Source organism: Narcine bancroftii, chromosome 6 (assembly GCF_036971445.1).
Source record: "Narcine bancroftii isolate sNarBan1 chromosome 6, sNarBan1.hap1, whole genome shotgun sequence".
In the NCBI taxonomy this organism is placed as follows: Eukaryota; Metazoa; Chordata; class Chondrichthyes; order Torpediniformes; family Narcinidae; genus Narcine; species Narcine bancroftii.
Window position 1 is genome coordinate 12,586,513 of NC_091474.1, and position 22,009 is coordinate 12,608,521.

General features: G+C 43.3%; 1 protein-coding gene and 1 long non-coding RNA gene across 27 annotated transcripts in view; one reads left to right on the top strand and one right to left on the bottom strand.

Moving 5' to 3' along the window:
• ptprt (protein tyrosine phosphatase receptor type T) overlaps positions 1-22,009 on the bottom strand; it is a 1,055,968-nt gene that overhangs the window by 106,896 nt on the left and 927,063 nt on the right. For all 25 annotated transcript variants that reach the window (XR_011339907.1, XR_011339906.1, XR_011339908.1 and 22 more), the window contains 3 exons: positions 19,417-19,504; positions 17,334-17,410; positions 14,025-14,061 (listed from right to left, as the gene is read on the bottom strand). Coding sequence is in view for 21 of the 25 variants with exons in the window: in XM_069884025.1 (XP_069740126.1) it covers positions 14,025-14,061; positions 17,334-17,410; positions 19,417-19,504 (202 nt within the window). In the remaining 4 variants the exon portion in view is untranslated. The remainder of the gene's footprint in view (positions 1-14,024; positions 14,062-17,333; positions 17,411-19,416; positions 19,505-22,009) is intronic.
• LOC138735728 (uncharacterized) lies at positions 1,824-19,597 on the top strand. 2 transcript variants are annotated; one of them, XR_011339915.1, is made up of 4 exons: positions 1,824-1,981; positions 5,625-5,704; positions 13,920-14,002; positions 19,244-19,597. It is a non-coding gene; the product is annotated as an uncharacterized lncRNA (long non-coding RNA). The 2 variants fall into 2 exon arrangements; XR_011339916.1 differs by having other exon boundaries at positions 1,824-1,954.

A 22,009-nucleotide genomic window follows, 5' to 3' on the forward strand; every position in this document is an offset into this window, starting at 1 on the left:
ATAAACTCCAGTGCAACCTGGCCTATTAATGACTTGGATACAAAGACAAACTGCAACATACAGTAAAACCCCTGATAATAAATTTAAATTTAGACATAGAGCACAGTAACAGGCCATATCGGGTCACAAGTCCATGCTGCCCAACCATACATTTTGAAGGATGGGAGGAAACTGGAGCCCCCGGGAAAAACCCACGCAGACACGGGGAGAACGTACAAACTTCTTACAGACAGCAAGGGATATGAACCTCTGTGTTGATCGCTGGTGTTGTGCTAACCACTATACCAACTGTGCCGCCCTGGAGATCTGGAATTCGAGCAACTGGCAGCCTCAAGCAATCAGCAACAAATTACTGAAAATAAAAAGGTAAAAAAATACAGAAGTATAAAATTGGCGTGCCTCGCTGTTAGTTCGCCAATCCATGCCACATGCAATCTCAAGCAACAGAAAAATTCACTTGTCCAGCATCTACCAATCCCCATAATTGCCGCATACTGTGGGTTTTACTGCATATCCAAGTTTTCTGGAACAAAGCCAGAAGGGAAAATAAGCTGAGAGGAGGACATCGGAGTCTGAAAAGGTATAGAGCAGTAATTTTCAAAGATTTCTTTCCACTCACATACCACCTTAAGTAATCCCTGTGCCACAGGTGCTCTGTGATTAGTAAGGGAATGCATAAGGTGGTATGTGAGTGGGAAAGGAAGGTTGAGACCCAATTATTACTAAAACATTTTGCTTGAGAAAAACTGTCATTGGCCCATTTCCTTTGGAGTTATGAAACCGTGCACATAATGAGTCAATTAGGGACGATTAAAACAGTGGTTTTCAACCTTTTTCTTTCCACTCACATACCATCTTAAGCAATTCTTTACTAATCACAGAGCACCTATGGCAGAGGGATTACTCAAGGTGGTATGTGTGTGGAAAGAAAAAGGTTGAAAACCACTGGTACATAGACAGACAAAGCATATGAGAAGGAAGGTGGCAAGTTAAGTGCAAGGAGGAAAATTGTGAGATATTCACTCGGGAAGCAGGATATGTGGTAAACGCAAGGAAATTAGCCCCGCTGCTCGGGTTGCCGATGGTTTGGATTGAAGGCTGTGTAACTGGAGCATTGGTGGTGAATCCATGGACACTCAGTGACTCTGGGGACTCTTTTTTTGCTTCTCTTTCTCTGACTACAAGAGGCACTGGGAAATTTCTGCTGATGGTGAATCTTTGTCTGTCTGACAGTGGACTAAAGGAAATTTTGTGAAATATAAATTCTTCTGTTTTATTACATTACAATAAAAGGACCTTGAATCTTCAATGAATTCCTCAGAAAATGGATCAACTCAACCACAGATTTAATTCTGAGACCTGGGAGCTTGATTCCAGAACAGAAACCCATCTCCAGTGGCACAAACATTCTCTCACCAGTCAGCAGTTTGTTGACAAGGTGCTGCTTCACTTCTCTCTATTTTCAACTCTGGGGGCAGAGTATTACTTCTTGAAGTGGGCCATAGCCAAGGGTGTGGCACCACAGAGGTCAGATGAGTCCTTGTTCTTCCCAGCTTGTGATGTCCACACCTACATTTTGCGAAAAACTTTCAGAATGCCCTTCTATCATTTTCTCTAACCGCCACAGGCTATCTGACTGTGAGTTAGTTGGGATAGGGAGCTTTCTCGGGGAGATGACAATATCTGGTTCAGCAAAGTTGGGCATTGCCTCCGAGCTGGTGACAATGATGTCGTGACGATGCTGCCCTTTCCAATTGTTATGTAATAATCTTCAAGTGTTATTATAGGTGGTACCTCCTTAGACTTTTGAGATGCATTTTTCATCCAGATAGGGGTGCAAGGACGATGACTACATTATAGGCCATCCCTTGGCGCTCTTCTCTAGGTCATATTGATGAAACACACGAGAGTAGTTATTTCAAAGGAAACACTTGCCTTCTGGATCCTGTGCCAGGTCCCATAGTTAACACTGAGAGCAATGGTTAGGAAGGGAAAAGAAGGGCTCAATGTCTCTAAGCTCTGACTTTCAATCGTGATTTACGGCCGGTCGCGTATGAGGACCGAGAGAGGCTGATAGAGCAACATAATCTTCACAAACTTAAAAATCTGAGGCTCCAGATTGAGTACCGAGTGTAGGCCATTCCCTTTGTGGGTGAAAGTGGCACAGTTGTGGGCATATTGACATATGCATATATATATTCTGCTCGGACTGGGGCCGGGGCTGCCGCCGCCTACCCTCTGCCCGGGCCAGGGCCGCCGCAGCCTTCCCTGTGCCTGGACCGGGGCCGCCGCCTCTTTCTTTCTGCCTGGACCGGGGCCTCCGCCTGCTTCACTCTGCCGAGGCTGAGGCCACCTCCTCCCCCTCGCTTCTGCCCGGACCGGGGCCTCTGCCTGCCTCACTCTACCGAGGCCGGGGCCGTCGCCTCCCCCTCACTTTTTACATTTTACACCCCAGTTACACAGCAGTAAAAAAAGGGTGTAACTCGGTCAACCCCATCAGAATCCAACTGGGTCCCTGACCTACCTCAGAGGTAATTAAAGAACCCAATTAAACTTACCTAGGCCATGTCCACAGGTGATTTGCGACCAGGTATGGTCCGACCTAGGAGGGGAGGCATGCCCCTCCAGTCCGGGTAAGAAACCTGCATAGGAGAAGGCCACTCCGATATAAAACCTACGACCCAAGGACCTCGCTGCCATGTCCCAGCTTGCTTGGCCACGGCACACGAACCATGGGTGTAAAGGGTGGGGCCAGTACCGCGCACACTGCACTCCACCTAAAAGCTCCTTTGCGCAGGCCCGAGGACATGTCCACGTCCTCCCCCTCCACGTCCTCCCCCTCAAAAGATGCTCACAAACTCAAGCTAGCATGCTGGAACATCAGAACCATGCTAGACAAGGCTGACAGCCACCAACCTGAACGTCGGTCTGCCCTCATCGCACATGAACTCCTCAGACTTGACATCGACATAGCCGCTCTCAGTGAAGTCCACCTTGCAGATGTAGGCAGCCTCCAAGAATGCGGCACGGGATACACACTCTACTGGTCTGGCAAGCCTATGAATGAACGACGCCTATCTGGTGTAGGCTTCATGGTCAAGAACTCCATTGCCTCCAAACTCAAAAACCTCCCGACAGGCCACTCGGACCAGATCATGTCCATGTGACTCCCACTTCAAAACAAGCGTCGCATCACCCTCATCAGTGTCTATGTTCCAACCCTCCAGGAGGAACCAGCAGAAAAGGACAAGTTCTACACTGATCTGCGCAACCTCATTCAACGCACCCCTACAGCCGACAAGGTTGTCATCATTGGTGACTTCAACGCTCGCGTCGGCAAAGACTCAGAACCTGGCCAGGAATCCTGGGCAAGCATGGTGTCGGCAAGTGCAACGACAACGGGCGCCTCCTGTTGGAGCTCTGCGCAGAACAGCGGCTTGTCAATACAAACACCCTTTTTCAGCAGAGGGACAGCCTGAAGACTACCTGGATGCATCCCCGATCCAAACACTGGCACCTCCTGGACTACGTCCTGGTGCGAGAAAGAGACAAACGAGATGTGCTCCACACCAGGGTCATGCCCAGCGCGGAATGCCACACTGACCACCGGCTGCTTCGCTGCAAGCTCAACCTTCACTTCAAGCCAAAGTCCAGGAACAGTAAAGCCCCCAGAAAGAGGTTCAATGTTGGAAACTTGCAGTCAGACGAAATGAGAGGAAACTTCCAGGCAAACCTCAAAGCAAAGCTCGAGGATGCACTCCGCCTCACGGACTCGTCCCCGGAAACTCTGGGATCAGTTGAAGACTGCCATACTGCAATCCACTGAAGTGGTACTGGGCTTCTCCTCCAGGAAAAACAAGGACTGGTTCGACGAAAACAACCAGGAAATCCAGGAGCTGCTGGCAAAGAAGCGAGCTGCCCACCAGGCTCACCTTGCAAAGCCGTCCTGGTCAGAGAAGAAATGAGCCTTCCGTCGCGCATGCAGCCATCTTCAGCGCAAACTCTTTTTTTTGAGGGGAACGATAGGCTTTATTACACACAAGACTGCAGGCCCGCGCCCAAGCTAGGGAAGTGAAGGGATGGAAGTGGTGGCTCGACCTTTATGGCCTGGGTCACAGGGGAGGAGTCCAGGGAGGAGTCTGGAAGAGGATGTCATCAGGAGGGTGGGCCAGCCCATGCCTGTACTGGTCAATTCATACAATACCATTTCATTACCAGCAACTTAGAAAAAAACCTAGGTTTTCAACCTGTGAAAAGTGCAGAAGAAGCAAAGCCGACCTTCCAGAAGGAACCTCAGGAGCAGTTAGAGATAGATCCGAATCCTCAACGTGGAACTCGGGAGAAGCTTGAAGAAACGCCTGCATCCTCTGCACATCCAGAGACGCAAGATGTCGCCAAGATCTTTGGCCTGGCCGCGGGCCAGGAGGAGCGCGTGCGTGGAATCTGATCCGAGCCTGGCTTGACTAAGGAGAGCGGGGGGTGGGTGCCTGAATGCGAGCACGGGTTAGCAAGAAGGCGACTGACAGTACGCAGCGGCCATCTGGAGATGCTCCCCTGCATGCTACTGAGCTTCTCAGCATGGATGGATGTTCTCACATGCAGGAAATTCTGGATCAGATCTGCAGTAGGGCTGCCAGGTATGAGGTGGAGGAGGACAACTCAGAAATTCGAGAAGAAGAGCAAGGATGACTACTTGCTGCAGTTGGACTCACTGAAGGAAGGCCTTAGGCTTTAAGAACATCTCCTTCGCCAATGAAAGCTGCTGTTTTACCACAGACACCTTCCCCAGTCTTCAAGGCCCCTGCAACAGGGATGGAAGTCAACTTCATGTCTACAGAACTGATCCAACCAAATGAAAAGATGATGTCTTCTACGACCTAAAATTTTGAAACTTTAAATGATCTTTAAATGCTGGTGTAAAGGAAATAATGGCTGGTATGTGTGAAGAAATTACATTTATTCAAGTTGATATTAATAAGAGTTTAACTGCAGTGGACACTAGACAAGATCAATTTAAGAAGATAGAAGAAGTTTCTATTGACTGTAAGGACCGTGTGGACCATTTTGCGGAGAGAATGGATCATATTGAGGATTTGTTTACAGGCTGGGATGTCCAGAAGAGAGATTTGTTAAAACACATTGATTCATTGGAAAATCAAAGTTGTCGTAATAATATTAAGATAGTTGGTCTGCCGGAAGATATTGATGGTTCAGATCCTGTAAAATTATTTTTGGAAATGGATTCCAAAGTTGTTGGGAGTCGAGTCTTTTTATATAGGGCTCATAGGGCGTGAAGGAGAAAACCTTTTCTGGGTCAAATGTCAAGAGCGGTTCTTTTAAGATGTTTGTGATATCAGGATAGAGAAATTATATTGCGGCTTGCGGATCAGAAAGCTCACCTTGATCAAAGCCCTACGATGTATCAAGGCAATAGGGTTTTATTTTATGCTGATTTAAGTCAGGAGATTATTAAGAGTTTAACCTGGTCAAAGCAGTGCTGTGAAAGAAAGGGTATAAGTTTACTTTCCAGTATCCGATGATATTTAAGGTGATTTATGGGCGAGATCAGTCTCAATGTTTTGAGAGTCCTTATGGTGCATTATCTTTTGCAAATTCCTTCCCAGATTTGAAGGAATCGATGGGGAAAATGTCCGAGGATAACATTGGGAATGAGAATGGTAAAAAGAAGTTGGAATCAGAATTGGTGAGTGATGTTGAAGATGAAACTCAAGCTCAATGTGGGTGTTATCACTGGGATGATTAATGGGTTTTAATATTCGGTTGGGGGGTGGTGGTTGACTCAACTACTTCTAAAGTCATCTGCCACTTGTGGTATTGACTGCACCTGGTCCACAGAGGGGGGTCCGACTCTTGTACTCGTAGATTTTAACATTTTTTAAAGGGGTTTCTTATTGTTTGAAGGGGGGGGGGGGTTGGGTTTATTTAAATATTTAATTGCTCTGTGAAGTGTCAATCTCAGGAGGAAATTAAGTTATGGCTCATTTAAATTTTGTGACCTTTAATGTAAATGACTTAATAATCCAATGAAAAGGAAGGGAATATTGGCATATAATAAAGAAAATGACGGTTGATCTTGCTTTTTTGCAAGAAACTCGTTTGTCTGAGAAAGAACATATGAAATTGAAAAGAGATTGGGTCGGACATGTTTTTGCATCTTCATTTAATTCGAAAGCCAGAGGTGAGTTGCTACTTTGGTTCCTAAGAAGATACCGTTTCAGTTGGAATCATTCTCTGCCACATTGGGTAGAGAGCTGTTGGTGAATTCTAAAATTTTTGATGAAGCATGGACTTTGATGAATGTTTATCCACCCAATGAAAATGACGAAGACGTTATTTCTGAAACTTTTTTGAATCTGGGTCAAGCTAATGAAAATATTTTGGTTGGTGGGGATTTTAATTGTGTGTTGGATAAATTTCCAAAAACCGTACAAAGAACCAAAATGGCAAAATGGATGTTAGACGCAATGAAAGGTTTGAATTTGGTGGAAATGTGGAGGAAGTTAATTCTGACAGAAAAAGACTTTTAATTTTATTCACCCAGACATGATTCTTTTTCGAGAATCGACTTTTGCTTAATGTCAGTACAATTACAGGGTAGATTTTCCATGCAGAGCATAAGAGTAGGATTTTGTCTGATCATTCCTCATTGTTAAGTAGAAGTACACAATCCTTTATCCGGACATCTAAAATCCGGAAAGTTCCAAACAAAAGCAAGTGGGGAGAGAGATGGCAGCACGAGTCAGGCGGACGAGGGGTGGGGGTAAAATGGCAGTGTGACTGGAAGGGAGTGGGGGTGGATACAGCAGCACGATTCGGGTGGGCTTAAATCATCTTCAGCGCAAACTCCGGGAGATCCAAAATGAGTGGTGGACTAGCCTCGCCAAACGAACCCAGCTCAGCGCGGACATTGGCGACTTCAGGGGTTTTTACGAGGCTCTAAAGGCTGTGTACGGCCCCTCACCCCAAGTCCAAAGCCCGCTGCACAGCTCAGATGGCAAAGTCCTCCTCAGCGACAAGATCTCCATCCTCAACTGATGGTCAGAACACTTCCAATCTCTTTTCAGTGCCAACCACTCAGTCCAAGAATCCGCCCTGCTCCAGCTCCCTCAACAGCCTTAAAGATAGAGCTGCATGAGGTCCTCACCCGGGAAGAGACATATAAGGCAAATGAACAACTGAAAAGTGACAAAGCAGCAGGTATGGATAGAATCCCCCCAGAGGTCTGGAATGCTGGCGGCCAAACTCTGCATGGCAAACTGCATGAGTTTTTCAAGCTCTGCTGGGACCAAGGAAAGCTGCCTCAGGACCTTCGTGATGCCATCATCATCACCCTGTACAAAAACAAAGGCGAGAAATCAGACTGCTCAAACTACAGGGGAATCACGTTGCTCTCCATTGCAGGCAAAATCTTCGCTAGGATTCTCCTAAATAGAATAATACCTAGTGTCGCCGAAAATGTTCTCCCAGAATCACAGTGCGGCTTTCGCGCAAACAGAGGAACTACTGACATGGTCTTTGCCCTCAGACAGCTCCAAGAAAAGTGCAGAGAACAAAACAAAGGACTCTACATCACCTTTGTTGACCTCACCAAAGCCTTCGACACCGTGAGTAGGAAAGGGCTTTGGCAAATACTAGAGTGCCTCGGATACCCCCAAAGTTCCTCAACATGGTTATCCAACTGCACGAAAACCAACAAGGTCGGGTCAGATATAGCAATGAGCTCTCTGAACGCTTCTCCATTAACAATGGCGTGAAGCAAGGCTGTGTTCTCGCACCAACCCTCTTTTCAATCTTCTTCAGCATGATGCTGAAACAAGCCATGAAAGACCTCAACAATGAAGACGCTGTTTACATCTAGTACCGCACGATGGCAGTCTCTTCAATCTGAGGCGCCTGCATGCTCACACCAAGACACAAGAGCAACTTGTCCGTGAACTACTCTTTTCAGACGATACCGCTTTAGTTGCTCATTCAGAGCCAGCTCTTCAGCGCTTGACGTCCTGTTTTGCGGAAACTGCCAAAATGTTTGGCCTGGAAGTCAGCCTGAAGAAAACTGAGGTCCTCCATCAGCCAGCTCCCCACCATGACTACCAGCCACCCCACATCTCCATTGGGCACACAAAACTCAAAACGGTCAACCAGTTTACCTATCTCCGCTGCACCATTTCATCGGATGCAAGGATCGACAACGAGATAGACAACAGACTCGCCAAGGCAAATAGCGCCTTTGGAAGACTACACAAAAGAGTCCGGAAAAACAACCAACTGAAAAACCTCACAAAGATTAGCGTATACAGAGCCGTTGTCATCCCCACACTCCTGTTCGGCTCCGAATCATGGGTCCTCTACCGGCATCACCTACGGCTCCTAGGACGCTTCCACTAGAATTGTCTCCGCTCCATCCTCAACATTCATTGGAGCGACTTCATCTCCAACACCGAAGTGGTACTCGAGATGGCAGAGGCCGACAGCATCGAATCCACGCTGCTGAAGATCAAACTGCGCTGGGTAGGTCACGTCTCCAGAATGGAGGACCATCGCCTTCCCAAGATCGTGTTATATGGCGAGCTCTCCACTGGCCACCGAGACAGAGGTGTACCAAAGAAGAGGCACAAGGACTGGCTAAAGAAATCTCTTGGTGCCTGCCACATTGACCACCGCCAGTGGGCTGATATCGCCTCAAACCGTGCATCTTGGCGCCTCACAGTTCGGTTGGCAGCAACCTCCTTTGAAGAAGACCGCAGAGCCCACCTCACTGACAAAAGACAAAGGAGAAAAAACACAACACCCAACCCCAACCAACCAATTTTCCCTTGCAACCTCTGCAACCGTGTCTGCCTGTCCCGCATCAGACTTGTCAGCCACAAACAAGCCTGCAGCTGACGTGGACATTACCCCTCCATAAATCTTCGTCCGCGAAGCCAAGCCAAAGAATGAATATACACACACAAACACACACACACACACACACATATATGTATGACAAAGCATATGCTTTGATCACCAATTGAAAGTATGGACAAAAAGATAAAATGATGGAAATATGGTCTTTTTCCTGTAATATTAATGGCTAATCTTGTCACAGGTGCCTCATGACCTTTTTTTCATTCCTTCAAGAGATATGGGCTACCCAGCATTTAATTGGCCACCTCTAGTTCCCCTTGAGAAGGTGATGGTGAGCTTCCATATTGAACTGTTGCAGCCATTGAGCTGAATGCATTCCCACGATGTGTCAGTCAGAGGCTTCCAGGATTTTGACCCAGCGACGGTGAAGGAGCAGTGATACATTTCCATGTGTGGCTTGTGGAGCAACTTCCAAGTGATGCTGAGTGATGCTAGCATTTTCTGTTTGATTTCTGATTTCCAGCATCTGTAGTTGGTAATGTCATGGCCCATGGCACAGAGGATCACTGGAGTCTCCCCCCACCCTATCCCTCTCCCCCATCAACGTAATCTACCAGGATTGTTGCCTGAAGAGGCCCGCAAAATCATTGAGGACCCCTTCCACCCTGCACACAGCATCTTTCAGCTGTTTCCGTCGGGAAGGAGATACAGGAGCATCAGAGCCAGCACCACCGGTCTGAGGAACAGCTTCTTTCCATGGGCAGCGAGAATGCTGAACAATCAAAGGAACCGCTAACATTAACCATCCGACACTCTCATAGATATGAACCAATATTTATTTTTACAGATGAATACTTGTCTTGCATATATATTGTTTGTCTGTATGTGTGTTATGTCTGGTTGTACGTCTGCGTGTTTTGCACCGAGGACCTAAGAATACTGTTTCGTCAGGTTGTACTTGTAGAATTAGATGACAATAAACTTGACTTGTGTGGTCAATGTCTGCCAAGCTGCCTATCTCCCCTCTGGCGAGCCTTGCTGTACTAACATTGGCTGCACATTATCTCTACTGTTAAGGACACTCCCCTTGGATATAATTGTATATGCACCTATTGTCTTTCATTATTGTACCATGAGTTTCTGCTAATAAAGGCCATGATTATTGATTGACCACATTGTCTTTGTCTACTTCATCAACTGGCACTTCAACTTGTAATGGAGGGGATGACTGCCAGGATGAATCAGGGAGGCTCCACCCCAGTGGCTCCGAAGGTTTGCTTTGTCTTTGATAATAGCCAGCAAGTGAGGAACTGGTGAAGAAGACGATGGAGCAGATGGAAAAGAAACAGTGGATTCCAAAGAATGAGAGAGCAGATGAAATCTGCTGCCAGTTGGCGATCTCCAATCTCCCTCAGACTTTCTCTGCCACTGTCAAGATCATGTGTTTGTTGTATGGTCTACATCAGGGGTTCCCAACCTTTTTGTTCCTCTGTACCCTTTGGGAATTTTTATAGGTTCCCGTGTACCCCTAAAAATTAAGGATAAAAAAAATCACGACATTGTGCAATCTGACTGCAGATTACAACACCATGTATTGTACAGTAGTGGTTATTCTCTCAGACCCAATATACCCTCTGAAAAGTGCAAATGTACCTCTGGGGGTACATGTACCCCAGGTTGGGAACCCCTGGTCTACATTAAAAGAAACACAAGCTTCCACATTCCCCAAAGCTTTAAAACTCTGTGGTAGCATTATCCAGCAAATCTGACAGTTCCTAGTCATAATTTTGCCTGCAGCTGAGATTGCATTAGGTCTTGATGAAACTTCATTTGGAGCATTTAATACAGTCTTGTAACGAACAGGCCGCACTAACGATAACCTTGTAATCAAAGCAGCAGGGATTCACCGGAGATGAGAGAGTTGTTCCAAAAGGAGATATTGGGTAAGATTCAAGAAAATACCAGAGTTGAGAAGAACGAGCAAATACACAAATTATGGGAAGCTTTGATGGAAATAGAAGCTGAGAATCTTTTACCGCCAGGTGGTAGAACTAAGATAAATGGGATAAATAAATGGCTATTTTGAATAGGGATAAAAAGAAATTTCTTTTTGCAAAAGGCAGTAAATCTTTGAAATCTTCCATCTTGGAGGGCTCATGGTGGCAGTTATCAAGTATTTTCAAAGCTAAGACGATGGATTTTTGGTTAGTTTGGGAATCAGAGACCCCAGGATCAGTCAAGATGGCACTGAATCTGGCCTGATTCGACATCTCTTGTGGATCTGCTGCACCCACGCCAAAGATTAAAAATCCTTTCTATGTCATGGAGCCCAATGCTGTGCACATGACTGGAAGTGAGGTTTTATTTCAGTTTTAGAAAGGCTCATCATCACCATAATATTCTATGAGCAATAAAACATGAAATGGTGTTAGCATTTTGTTTAACAGATATATCAACCTGGATTCTCCTTCATAGACATCATCTACTCTTTTCACAGTAGTGAGCCGATTATCACTTCAAACTATCAGTAGATTTGTTTTTGTGTTTAACAAAGTCAACCTAACAACAATAAATTTCACCAACGACATTATCACTGGTCCTGGAAATAATTAAAGAAATTGATAAGCAATTTGATGAATTAATAATTTGCTCTGGAAGTATCAAGTGATTTCCAGTGGTTTATCCCACAGGGCAAATTATCTTTATGATTGTTACTGTTTAGAGTGTTTTACCTCATGGTATCCCAAAGACTTGCATTTATGTAGTGCCTTTCACGACCCCCAGACGTTTCAATGCATTTCACAACCACTGAAGTAATTTTTTTCCGTGTTGAGTCACAGTTAAGATGGAGGAAATTTTGGCAGCCCGGTTAGTGCAATGCTTTTACAGTGCAAGTGACCACCCCCCCCACCCCCCCGGGTTTGAATCCAGCGCAGACTGTAAGGATTTTGTATGTTATCCCTGTGCCAGGGTGGGTTTCTTCTGGGTGCTCCCACCCTTCAAACATATGGAGATTGTAGGTTAATTAGGATATTTAAGCTTGTGGGCCAGAAGGGACTGTTACTGTGCTCTATATCTAAATTTAAATTAAAATATATTCAGCAGTTCTCACACAAAAAAAATCACAAAGAAATAATTACCAGATAATCTATTTCATCGATATTTATAAGGGACGAATGAAATCAAAATTCCCACCAGTGCACACAAACACTTTTACGTTTCATTATCCTAATCACGGAATAGTCCCAAATTTAGGGCACGATTTATATGTATTTTACATTTATTATTTAGGATAGATGTGGGTAGTCAACTTACACTGCATTAGAGTGGAAAAACATGTATTTGAATGTGGAGATGCGATGCTTCATTCATTGTTTAATACAGAACTAAAATGGATCCCCCCAGTACACAATATATTTCAGTGATGATGTCATCACACCCAGCGTGATGATGTCATACGCATGCAGGTGCAGATACATAACAGAAACAACTGCATACAAGTCAAGAGAAGCCAGATTTTATCTGTGCCCTGCTTGTCCTTCCCTTTGTCCAGTGTAAGTGTTGAGAAGAATGTGAGTTCAATTAAATTCCTTGAGGAAATGTCAAAGGTATTACAGATTATAAAGCATTAAGCTATGAGAATCATACATTTTTAATGCACACTCTCGGTGGAGATGAAAGAAAAATTAAACTAAATCCATTTACCAGTAGGTAATAGAGGAGACGGATGATGTTTTGTCAGAAGCCACTCCAATTTAAAACATATCAGATCCTTAGGTGAACATTTAATATGCCATAATTTCCACCAAAAAGGCCTGTCTACTTTTCTTTAGTTAACTCCATAAAAAAAAAATCTCAGACCTTTAAAAATGACGAATATTTTCAACAAAAGGGGAAATCAAATTATTGTTATTTTATAACACCTTTAAATTAGTATAAAACATTTGAAAGACATTCGCCATGGAGGAATGGATGGCAAGAGAATTAAAACAGCAAAATGGAAGTGGTCAAAAGGATAGTTTTGAGGAAAATCTTAAAGATCAGATTGACTTTTGACATAGGAATCTCCTGCCTGTCACCCCTGCACAGATTAGAGCAATAATTGCAAATATTAAGTAAATAATTTCACTTAGGTTAGGACAGCTTGAACGGTAGGAAAAGGAGGTGGGGAAAGGAGACTTTGAGTTGCTGAACATTACTCCCGCGATTCCCAGGCTTTCAAAAATAATTTCACACTTTGAATGAGACACCAGTCATATCTTCCCTTGCCTTGCAGTATTTACTTTGGGATGCTCTGATTTACTCCTCCATCTCTATCAATAGCCATCACCCTCTCACTGCATTTTCCCAAATAACCACAGGAGATGCATCACCTGCCCTTTTACCACCTCTCTTCCTGTTGTCCAGGTACCCAAAACACTTCTGTAGCAGCTGATCAATCAGTCACAATTACAGTGCAATAATAATCTAATTTAAAGAGTTACATTCACTTTATAAGTGTAGTTGGCAGCTCTGGAGAACACTTTTTTTTTACTCTTTCTGATCAAATAGCTTTCCCACATGAGAAAGACATGTACTGCTGGGATGTTACTGTTGCCTTTCAGTAATTAAGTTTGCACATCTGGTTGGAAGTTTGCACATCTGGTTGGAAGTTTGCACATCTGGCAGAAGTACACCTCCGCTGAAGAAGTACTGTCTTATTCTTTGACTAAAAAATTCCAATGCTTGTCATTTGTATTGAATGTTTGAAACTGCACAGTAACTGTCACAATTGGTCATGGTGTTACTTCTTTCTCATTAGCAGTGAAATGTAAGCTTGTCTCAAAGCATCAGCAAGAAATTCATCTGGCAAAATCAGATTAGCTTATCTGCAGCATCTAAAGTTTAAGTCTCCTCATAAATGCCTGATGAAGTGCTGTTATGCACTTATTCCATCCAGGAAAATGCATCTACAAAGTGACACCATGGATTCTGACAGACATTGCACCGATCTCATTTTATCTACAAACCGAAACACTTAGGATTAACATTGAGTCTCTCTATCTCTATTTCAGAAGACAATTCTTCTTGATTATTCACAAGTAAGAGGACATAGAAAACATTAAGATCAACATGCGGAATGCTGTTGTACATAAGGGTAAGTTCTTTCTGGTGCTCACCTTGAGTAGCTATGTAATGACGTGGCCTGTGGTAACCCTGAAAAAAAGAGAAAATCAAACACATAACAACAGATCAAACATTTTTTTCTCACAATCTTCAGTGTAGATAAGGGTGAATCACAATGTTGGAACATTTAAAAGAGGAACAGATGAATACGAGCCCCTGGACCTGCAGAGCCATTCTATGAGGTCTAGGCTGCTCTTGTGCTTTCGTCACTCCCCTGCCCACTTCCTCGGATTCCAAAAAACAATCTCTCTCACTCCTGAAACTGCCAATTATCAAGCATCCACAACCCTGCAGTGGAAAATTTACAAAATGTACAAATTTCTGGTCAAAAAATTTTCTTCTCCATCTCCTCAGAAATATTTGTCTTCTCTTTTCCTTCAGGCCATGGCTTCCAATGTTAGATTGTCCAGCCAGAAGAAACAAACTCTCAAGCACCCACTCTGCCAATCTCTCAGAATCTTAAACATCTCAATGACATCATCTCCGTTGTAGAGGACAGTTTTATTCTATTTCACTTTAAAGAACATCAACTATTTTCCAGAATCAAACACAAGAACACCAGAAAGGAGGAGCAGGAGTTCCCCCCACTTGTGGATCTCCAGCCAATGTAATCATGGCTGATCTACGCTGGGCTAAACTCCTCTTCTGTTACAGATCCCCACAACCTTTGATTCCTTGGGCTTTCAAACAATTATTTATCTTCAGAAATAATTGTAATGTTGGCATTGGGAGCAAGAACCTCAGGCCTGTTGGGCAAGGGTAAGGGCTGAGGCTCCTCTGGACCTTTTTTCCCAGCTCTATCTACCTGCCTCTTCTGCAGTCACTCAGTCCTGTCTCTGAACATTCACCAGTTTAGAGACAGTTAATCTCAGGGATGTAACTGCCAACAAGAAGACTGTGAACAGGTAATGTAATGTATCATGGTAACAAGCTCTTCTGGTCCACGAGGCCATGCCACCCATATACATCAATAAAGGTACAAACTTTGTATGTTTTTGAAGGAAACCTGTGCAGGTCACAGGGAGAATGTACAAACTCCTAACAGACAGCTCCAGAGTTGAACTTTGGTCAGTGGCGCTGTAATAGAGTTGACAATCAAAACTCAAAAAAATTTATGACTTTTGCTGCCAATTTCCACTTTGCTCAGACCTTCACATGGTCCATTTCTGTCTTCTGTACTTTTTTTAGATTTCTCCATTTCTGTCTCAGGGTTGGGCTCATCATAAACATCCACAACAAGACCAACAATTCTGACAACAATTCTGTTTCCCTCCACTCTGCCTGCTGCAATGCCATTCAATTCAGATCCACTGCCTCTGATGCATTTGATGATGAGACCTTGTGAACAGGTGCCTCATAAATGTCTCCCTTCTTCCTAAAATTCCTCTCTTCAATAAAGGAGAGAGCTATTGATCCTGATTCATCCCTTCCCTGCTTCTTTGTTCTCATTCTCCTCTCCTCCTGGACAGAGGAAGGGCTGAGATCCTTTTGTGCTTACCTTTCAGCCCACCACTAAACAGATCATCTTTTGCAAGATCCCACCACGCCCACCTCACCTCCCCCACTCCGACCCCACCCCAACTAAATGGGCACTTATCATCTTTCAACCTGAGCTCAGTATTTAAGGGATCATTCCTTTCACAACTCCCATTGCCATCTCTGCAATTGAAAATGACTTTAAAAAAAAATCTTTCCTCATTCTGATGGAGGATCTTCGACCTGAATTACATTACTTCTGTTTCTTTTTCCAAGGATGCTGCCTGACCTGTGTGTGTCTGTCTGTGTTTTAGAAATACAGTTAGGCACAGTTAGCGCAATGCTGTTACAGAGCCAGCGACCGGGATTTGAATCTGGTGCTGTCTGTAAGGAGTTTGTCCATTCTCCCTGTGCCTAAATGGATTTCCTTTGGGTGCTCTGGTTTCCTCCCACCATTCAAAAGCGTATGGGGTTGCAAGTAAATTGGGTTAAAATGGACTCGTGGGCCAAAAGAGTCTGTTACCGTGCTGTATGGCCAAATTTAATTTTTAAGTCAATCTAGTTCCCAAGAATGAATTTAGTATATTCATAAAACATGGATTTTATTAATTCCACATTTCCAACAAAGCTTTATTAAATGGAAGCTCACTAAAAGTTGTAATCTCATGCTGTTTAAGAATAATTATGCTGATATACATTTCCATTGAATAAAACAGCAGGCTGATAGAGGATCTCGATGGATCAGGCAGCATCAGGTGATAGGAATTGTGGAGATGGAAGACCACCAGTAGTATAAAGGGATGGCGAGAGGTGGAGGGATAGATGGGCAGATAGAGGCCCGTGTGGTAGGGTAGGGGTGGGGTTGGGAGACAGAAGCAGGTGAGTGACAGCTGGAAGCAGACAAGGAAAAAAAATGGAAGGGGAATGGAGATTCAAAATGTTCTCAGGCTGCCACAAGGATTTGCAAACAGTTTCAAATACATGCATTTAGTAAGAATTAGAAAATAAAGGAGTTCAGAGCGCCCCCTTGATCAAAACCACTAAGAATGATGATATGGCATTAAAAATTGCAAATGCACTCTTACACATTGCATAGTTATTTTTACTTTACTGGTGGAATTGGAAAAACTGCTTTGAAAAATGGTGTGGTTAAGTGTCCCAAGTGCCAGCTCACTGACAGCAGATCACAAAGAACACCAAAGCGATAAAACATCAGCTGCCAAATTTTACGTCCAGAAAAGCAATTTCCAATGTGCACCATCGGCAGGTGAAAGATCCTGTCAGAATCTGGTGTGATTAAATTGTCCCATGCGTGCCTACCGACTTGGATATTAGAGCTGTGGCGACAGGCAGCAAAGTAAGATTTGCTGCCGTTATCAAATCCATCTGGGAACTTTCAACAAACTGGTCCAAAATTTATGGGTTTCATCAGATGTGTGATAAAGCAGGAATTCCACTGCCAAGATGTCTTATTGTAGAACCCAACACGTATCTTGGGGATTGAGGAAAAGGTGTAAAGATGGAAAGAAGGTGATGATGATCCAATTTATGATTTATTTAATGGCATCATTTACCTGTCACTCTAAGGAACTTAACAGGTGACTCAGTTACACTTATGTTGGGGAATAGTGTGTGATTGTATTGTATGATCATGGAAGGAGAAGCCTCTGACACAGGGTCCCATTTCTGAGGCGCTCTCAATCCCCAAAAGCCGACATTGTCTACCCTCACCTTCACATTGATTGTACCAGTTTCTATAATGTAAATAATTTTGGCATCCTACTTTATTTTAATTTATCCAGAGTAAAAGTCTGACTGATACTTACATCAATGTAATTGGCATTTATATAATCTGAGTGTGGGTCACCATCTAGCAGCTGAAGTCGTACTCGAGAATGGTCATCTGGGGAGTGCAATGAACATTGACAATTAAATTAATCTCGATTTGAACGAAAGAAAGCACTTGATAATAACAGCACATTAAACAGTGTAATTTTTAAAATCATCATCTTGGAACAAATGCTGTTCAACAAATAGAGTGGAAAATTCAATCTTGAAATTGTGATTATGTTAGAGTAATAGACTTTAAGGAATTGCGGCAGTGACCACAAATGTCCCAGTACATTAGTTAGCAGGTAACATCCCATAGATCTCTATGCTCATCCTCCAGATGTAAAAAAAATCTCCTAGAGGTGGGGAAAGATCAATAGGAACTTAGGTGGGAATCATTAACAAAGCCCTGAAGAAGACCTGATGATTTAAAGTTTATAGATTTCAAGGGAATGTATGATAATCATCACTCTCCTGTGTCTATAATAATGCTTGAAGCAAATCAAAACAGCTTCATTTGTTGGAGTCAGTTCCCGATAGCTCAAAACAGATCCACCTGAAATGGGTTAACATCTTCATCATTTGTCTGGGTGGGGGTAGTTTAAAAAAAAATGCTTCAAGGCCACAACTGTTCATTTACTTGATGTGCTTGCCACTGGATTAAAGTTCATGAATCTTCCCCATCAGCATTCTATGGCTACTATGGGAAAAAACATCTGTGGGATACACAGCAAACCAAATTACCTCACTTTGTATTTCAATTCCCATCTCCTTTCCCACAATGATGTCTGTCCTTGGACTCATCCATAGTCAGGAATGAGGCAAAATGTAAATTTGAGGAAGAGTACATCATATCCTTCGTGGACAACCTAATGGCATGAACACAGATTTTTCTAATTTTAGATAACCCCCTCCACTTCTTCACTCCTACCTTGAAGAAGGGCTCTGGCCCAAAATGTTGGTTATATATCTATACCTCCTTTGGATACTGCGAGATCTGCTGAGCTCCTCCAGCATTTCTGTGGTTTTACTCCCTTGGTAGTTCTGAGAACAACAGGGATTGCCTGAAATTGGGGCTAACAGACTTACTGCCATTTCTAGAATTACTGCCATCTCCACTGTTTGCCTTTTTCAGATTGTAGGTTCCTTTTGTACTCAAGGCAGGGATTTTGTGACATTCACAAGGCTCTGTTTTGCCATGTTAGGATTGAGTCCACTAATGCATGGCCTTCAAATTTTCAATCAGTGGTGCAGCTGAAGAGGAATCTACAGGCAAATTTTATGGTGTATTTGTGCACCTTCAAGGACAGGGGTAATCCTCCAACTTCCAGAAAACTGGTTCACTGCTCACCTGTGTTATCCCCACTGGATCAGAAAACCGACTTGGCTTATTTCCATTCTTTGTATTCCTATCACCCAATTCTTCCAACTTCTAAACCCTATTCAGGACATACCTTCTTCAAGTCAGGACCACTGAAACAAGGCAGCACAGAAGAGCCTACTGCCTCCTGCGATTATTTTCCGTCTGCAACCCAGCTGCAAAATGCTGGCAATAACTAGATGTCCAGTGGGCATGCTCTGCCCAATGCCTGTCTGCCTTCCTCACCAAGAGAAATCTCTTTAATTGTTTTTAAGAAAGAATAAAATCCCTGGGATCCAGATGCCAGATAACTGAATTTACCAGTTGACCAAGATTGAGTGTTGCTTGATTGGTGAACTAACCGCGCGGGGGAGGGGGGGGGGGCGCACCAATTTTAAATCTTCTTATTTTTCTACCTATACCTATTTATTTTCTGCAATTTTTTTTGCCGGTTGCTTGAATTCCGGATAATGGGGATTTTACAGTATTCAGTTATAACTGACTGCTCTGACTGTACAGAGTAGTTATTGTGTTTACTTTCTTCAGGGAGCTGGAGAATAGGTGAGAAAACCTGCCAGAGTCACAATTGGGAATGGTCTGAAAATCGAGCACTTTTCATGAAGATGACTGTTGATCCATATCAGGAAGAACTTCTAAGACAGATAACGTTGTAGACAGCATATTGATGAACTGCATCCATCCAGCATACTTTTACTTACACGCAATGATATTGCCATATCTGTTCTTAGAGCGGTTTTCCTCTTTCTTGGCAGTGTCCCAAGCTGCTGACTGTCCTTCTGGCAAACTCTGAAAAACAAGGAATGTGGCTGCTTGAAAAATTGCTTTTAATAAATAATGCACAGATTGCGTTGAATACACAATGTGCCAAACCTTTCATAACTCTTTGAAGTGTGATATATATATTATATATAGTTCCTACAGGTTCAATAGACATCAGTAAAACACAAATGATATCACCTCTTCAAATCCTGCAGTAAATCTGTCAGAAAGTTAAATGAATATGGATCTATTAAGAAAATTCCAATTAAATTCTGCATGACAACAAAGTTGGAAAATGTGCATTTGGAATGAATACAATGAACATAAACTGGCATCTGACAGATAAACAACAGTTGCATGTCATCATAAGCCTTGGAATCGGTTAATACTCCAGTTATTTTCAGAATAATGAATATTTTACATAACTGGATTTCATACTTCCTTGCGAGAATTTTAATATTAGACTGTAATCCTGAAATTAAGCCATCATACATTAGCATGTGAAGGAAAATACGATCAGAAACGCTATAAGTGCATGAAAGGCATAAAATCGAAGAAGCTGGAAATCTGAAATATAAAAAAGAAAATGCTCAAAATACTCAACAGTGGAGGTTGCGGAGAGAAAAGCAGAATCAACACCCTCAACTGAAGAAATAATGACAGACAATTCAAATGCAGTGAAGGGGCATCAATGTCGGCTGCTTGTATGCCTTCTTTTAAGATGAGTTCCTATTGGAATTTCAACCTAGTTTCAGATCTGCAACATAAAGAATGTTTTTTTTATTATATAACTACTGGCTAGTTCTCTCTAAGAGATCCATTTGTAGTTGTCAGGAATTAATGATACTGAAGTTTAGCATTCAAAGGCCTCTTGCATTTTTGACCTGAGCAACTAATGGGTTTTAAATAGCTCCAAACATTTTATCTGCACCACAAACATTTCAGAAAACAGAGGCTCAAAAATATTCCCCTGGTCTTATGTGGAAGGATGAATATAGAGGGTGATAACGATGAGTAACACTGACAGTAAAAACTGTCATTGTTGTGTTGAGAAAGTGTCAGTTTCACGATAGATAAGTCTGGACACGAGGATTTGCAATCAAATGCTGCTTTTATTAAGGTGGGAAAATCACAAATATAAGAGCTTGGAGAAAAACACACTCACAATTTAATAAAAGATACGTGTGCAATGTATAAAAGAGTGTGGGAAAATACATTCACAATATAATAAAACATACATGGACAATTTATAAAACCATTCGGAAAATATGTGGAGAATTTATAAAAGAATATGGGAAAATCTCCTGTAAGTATTGATCTGTAGCAGTGGATTTCAAACTTTTTCTTTTCATTCACATCCCACCTTTTGTAATCCCTTATTGATTATTGCTGGCTGGTGGCAAACTGTCTTGTGGGGGGGGGGGGGGGGGGTGGAGACCAGGGCAGTGGGCTTCAGACTGTTACAACCGAGGACAATCTCACAGGTGACTAGAGTCAGCTGGGGACAGCTGAGAGCGGGGCGGTGGGATCAGTGTGGGGGCTGGTGTTTTTAAATCACAATGCTCCTCCCTAACACTAATCTCCTCTTCCTTATTATCTGAAGGTCTGTCAGTGACTGTCTTGATTGAATACATTCAGGAACTTAACATTCACATCCTTCTTCCATAGAGTTCCAGATTCAGTACCCTTTTATACATATTTTTTTATCTTATTCATGAATGATCAAGCCCTATTTTGAAAGGCCAACAGCCACCCCACATCTGTCCTGTCAAAACCATGAATTATGCATTTATGAATTAAATCATCTCATTCTCCTCCTAGCAACACATCAGTGCTTCACCCACCTAGTGAAATGGTGAGTCTAGTAGAGGATGCATCACTATTTCTCCACCAGCTCATTTCATCTCCAGCTCCAGCCATTTCATCTGCAGCTCAATTTATACTTCTGCATTTATATGAGCATGCATGGACATCTGAGATGGACTAAACCCCAAGTTCCCACATAGTGAACTACTCGCTGTCAGCCAGATCGACTCTGCCTTTTACCTTTGCTGTATAACAAGGACTGCCTAAAGAAATCTCTTGGTGCCTGCCACATTGCCAGTGGGCTGATAACGCCTCAAACCGTGCATCTTGGCGCCTCACAGTTTGGCGGGCAGCAACCTCCTTTGAAGAAGACCGCAGAGCCCACCTCACTGACAAAAGGCAAAGGAGGAAAAACCCAACACCAACCCCAACCAACCAATTTTCCCCTGCAACCGCTGCAATCGTGTCTGCCTGTCCCGCATCGGACTTGTCAGCCACAAACGAGCCTGCAGCTGACGTGGACTTTTTACCCCCTCCATAAATCTTCGTCCGCGAAGCCAAGCCAAAGAAGAGAATAATTGCAGCTCAATCTAGCAGACCTAGTGTCCAATCAGTGATGTTCTGGGAATGATATCTTACCAGGTTGGTGCTGGACCCAGCCACACTTTGTAATTGCCCTCACCCCTCTCCATGAGCGGCCCACAGCAACAGAGAACAGGCAGCGGG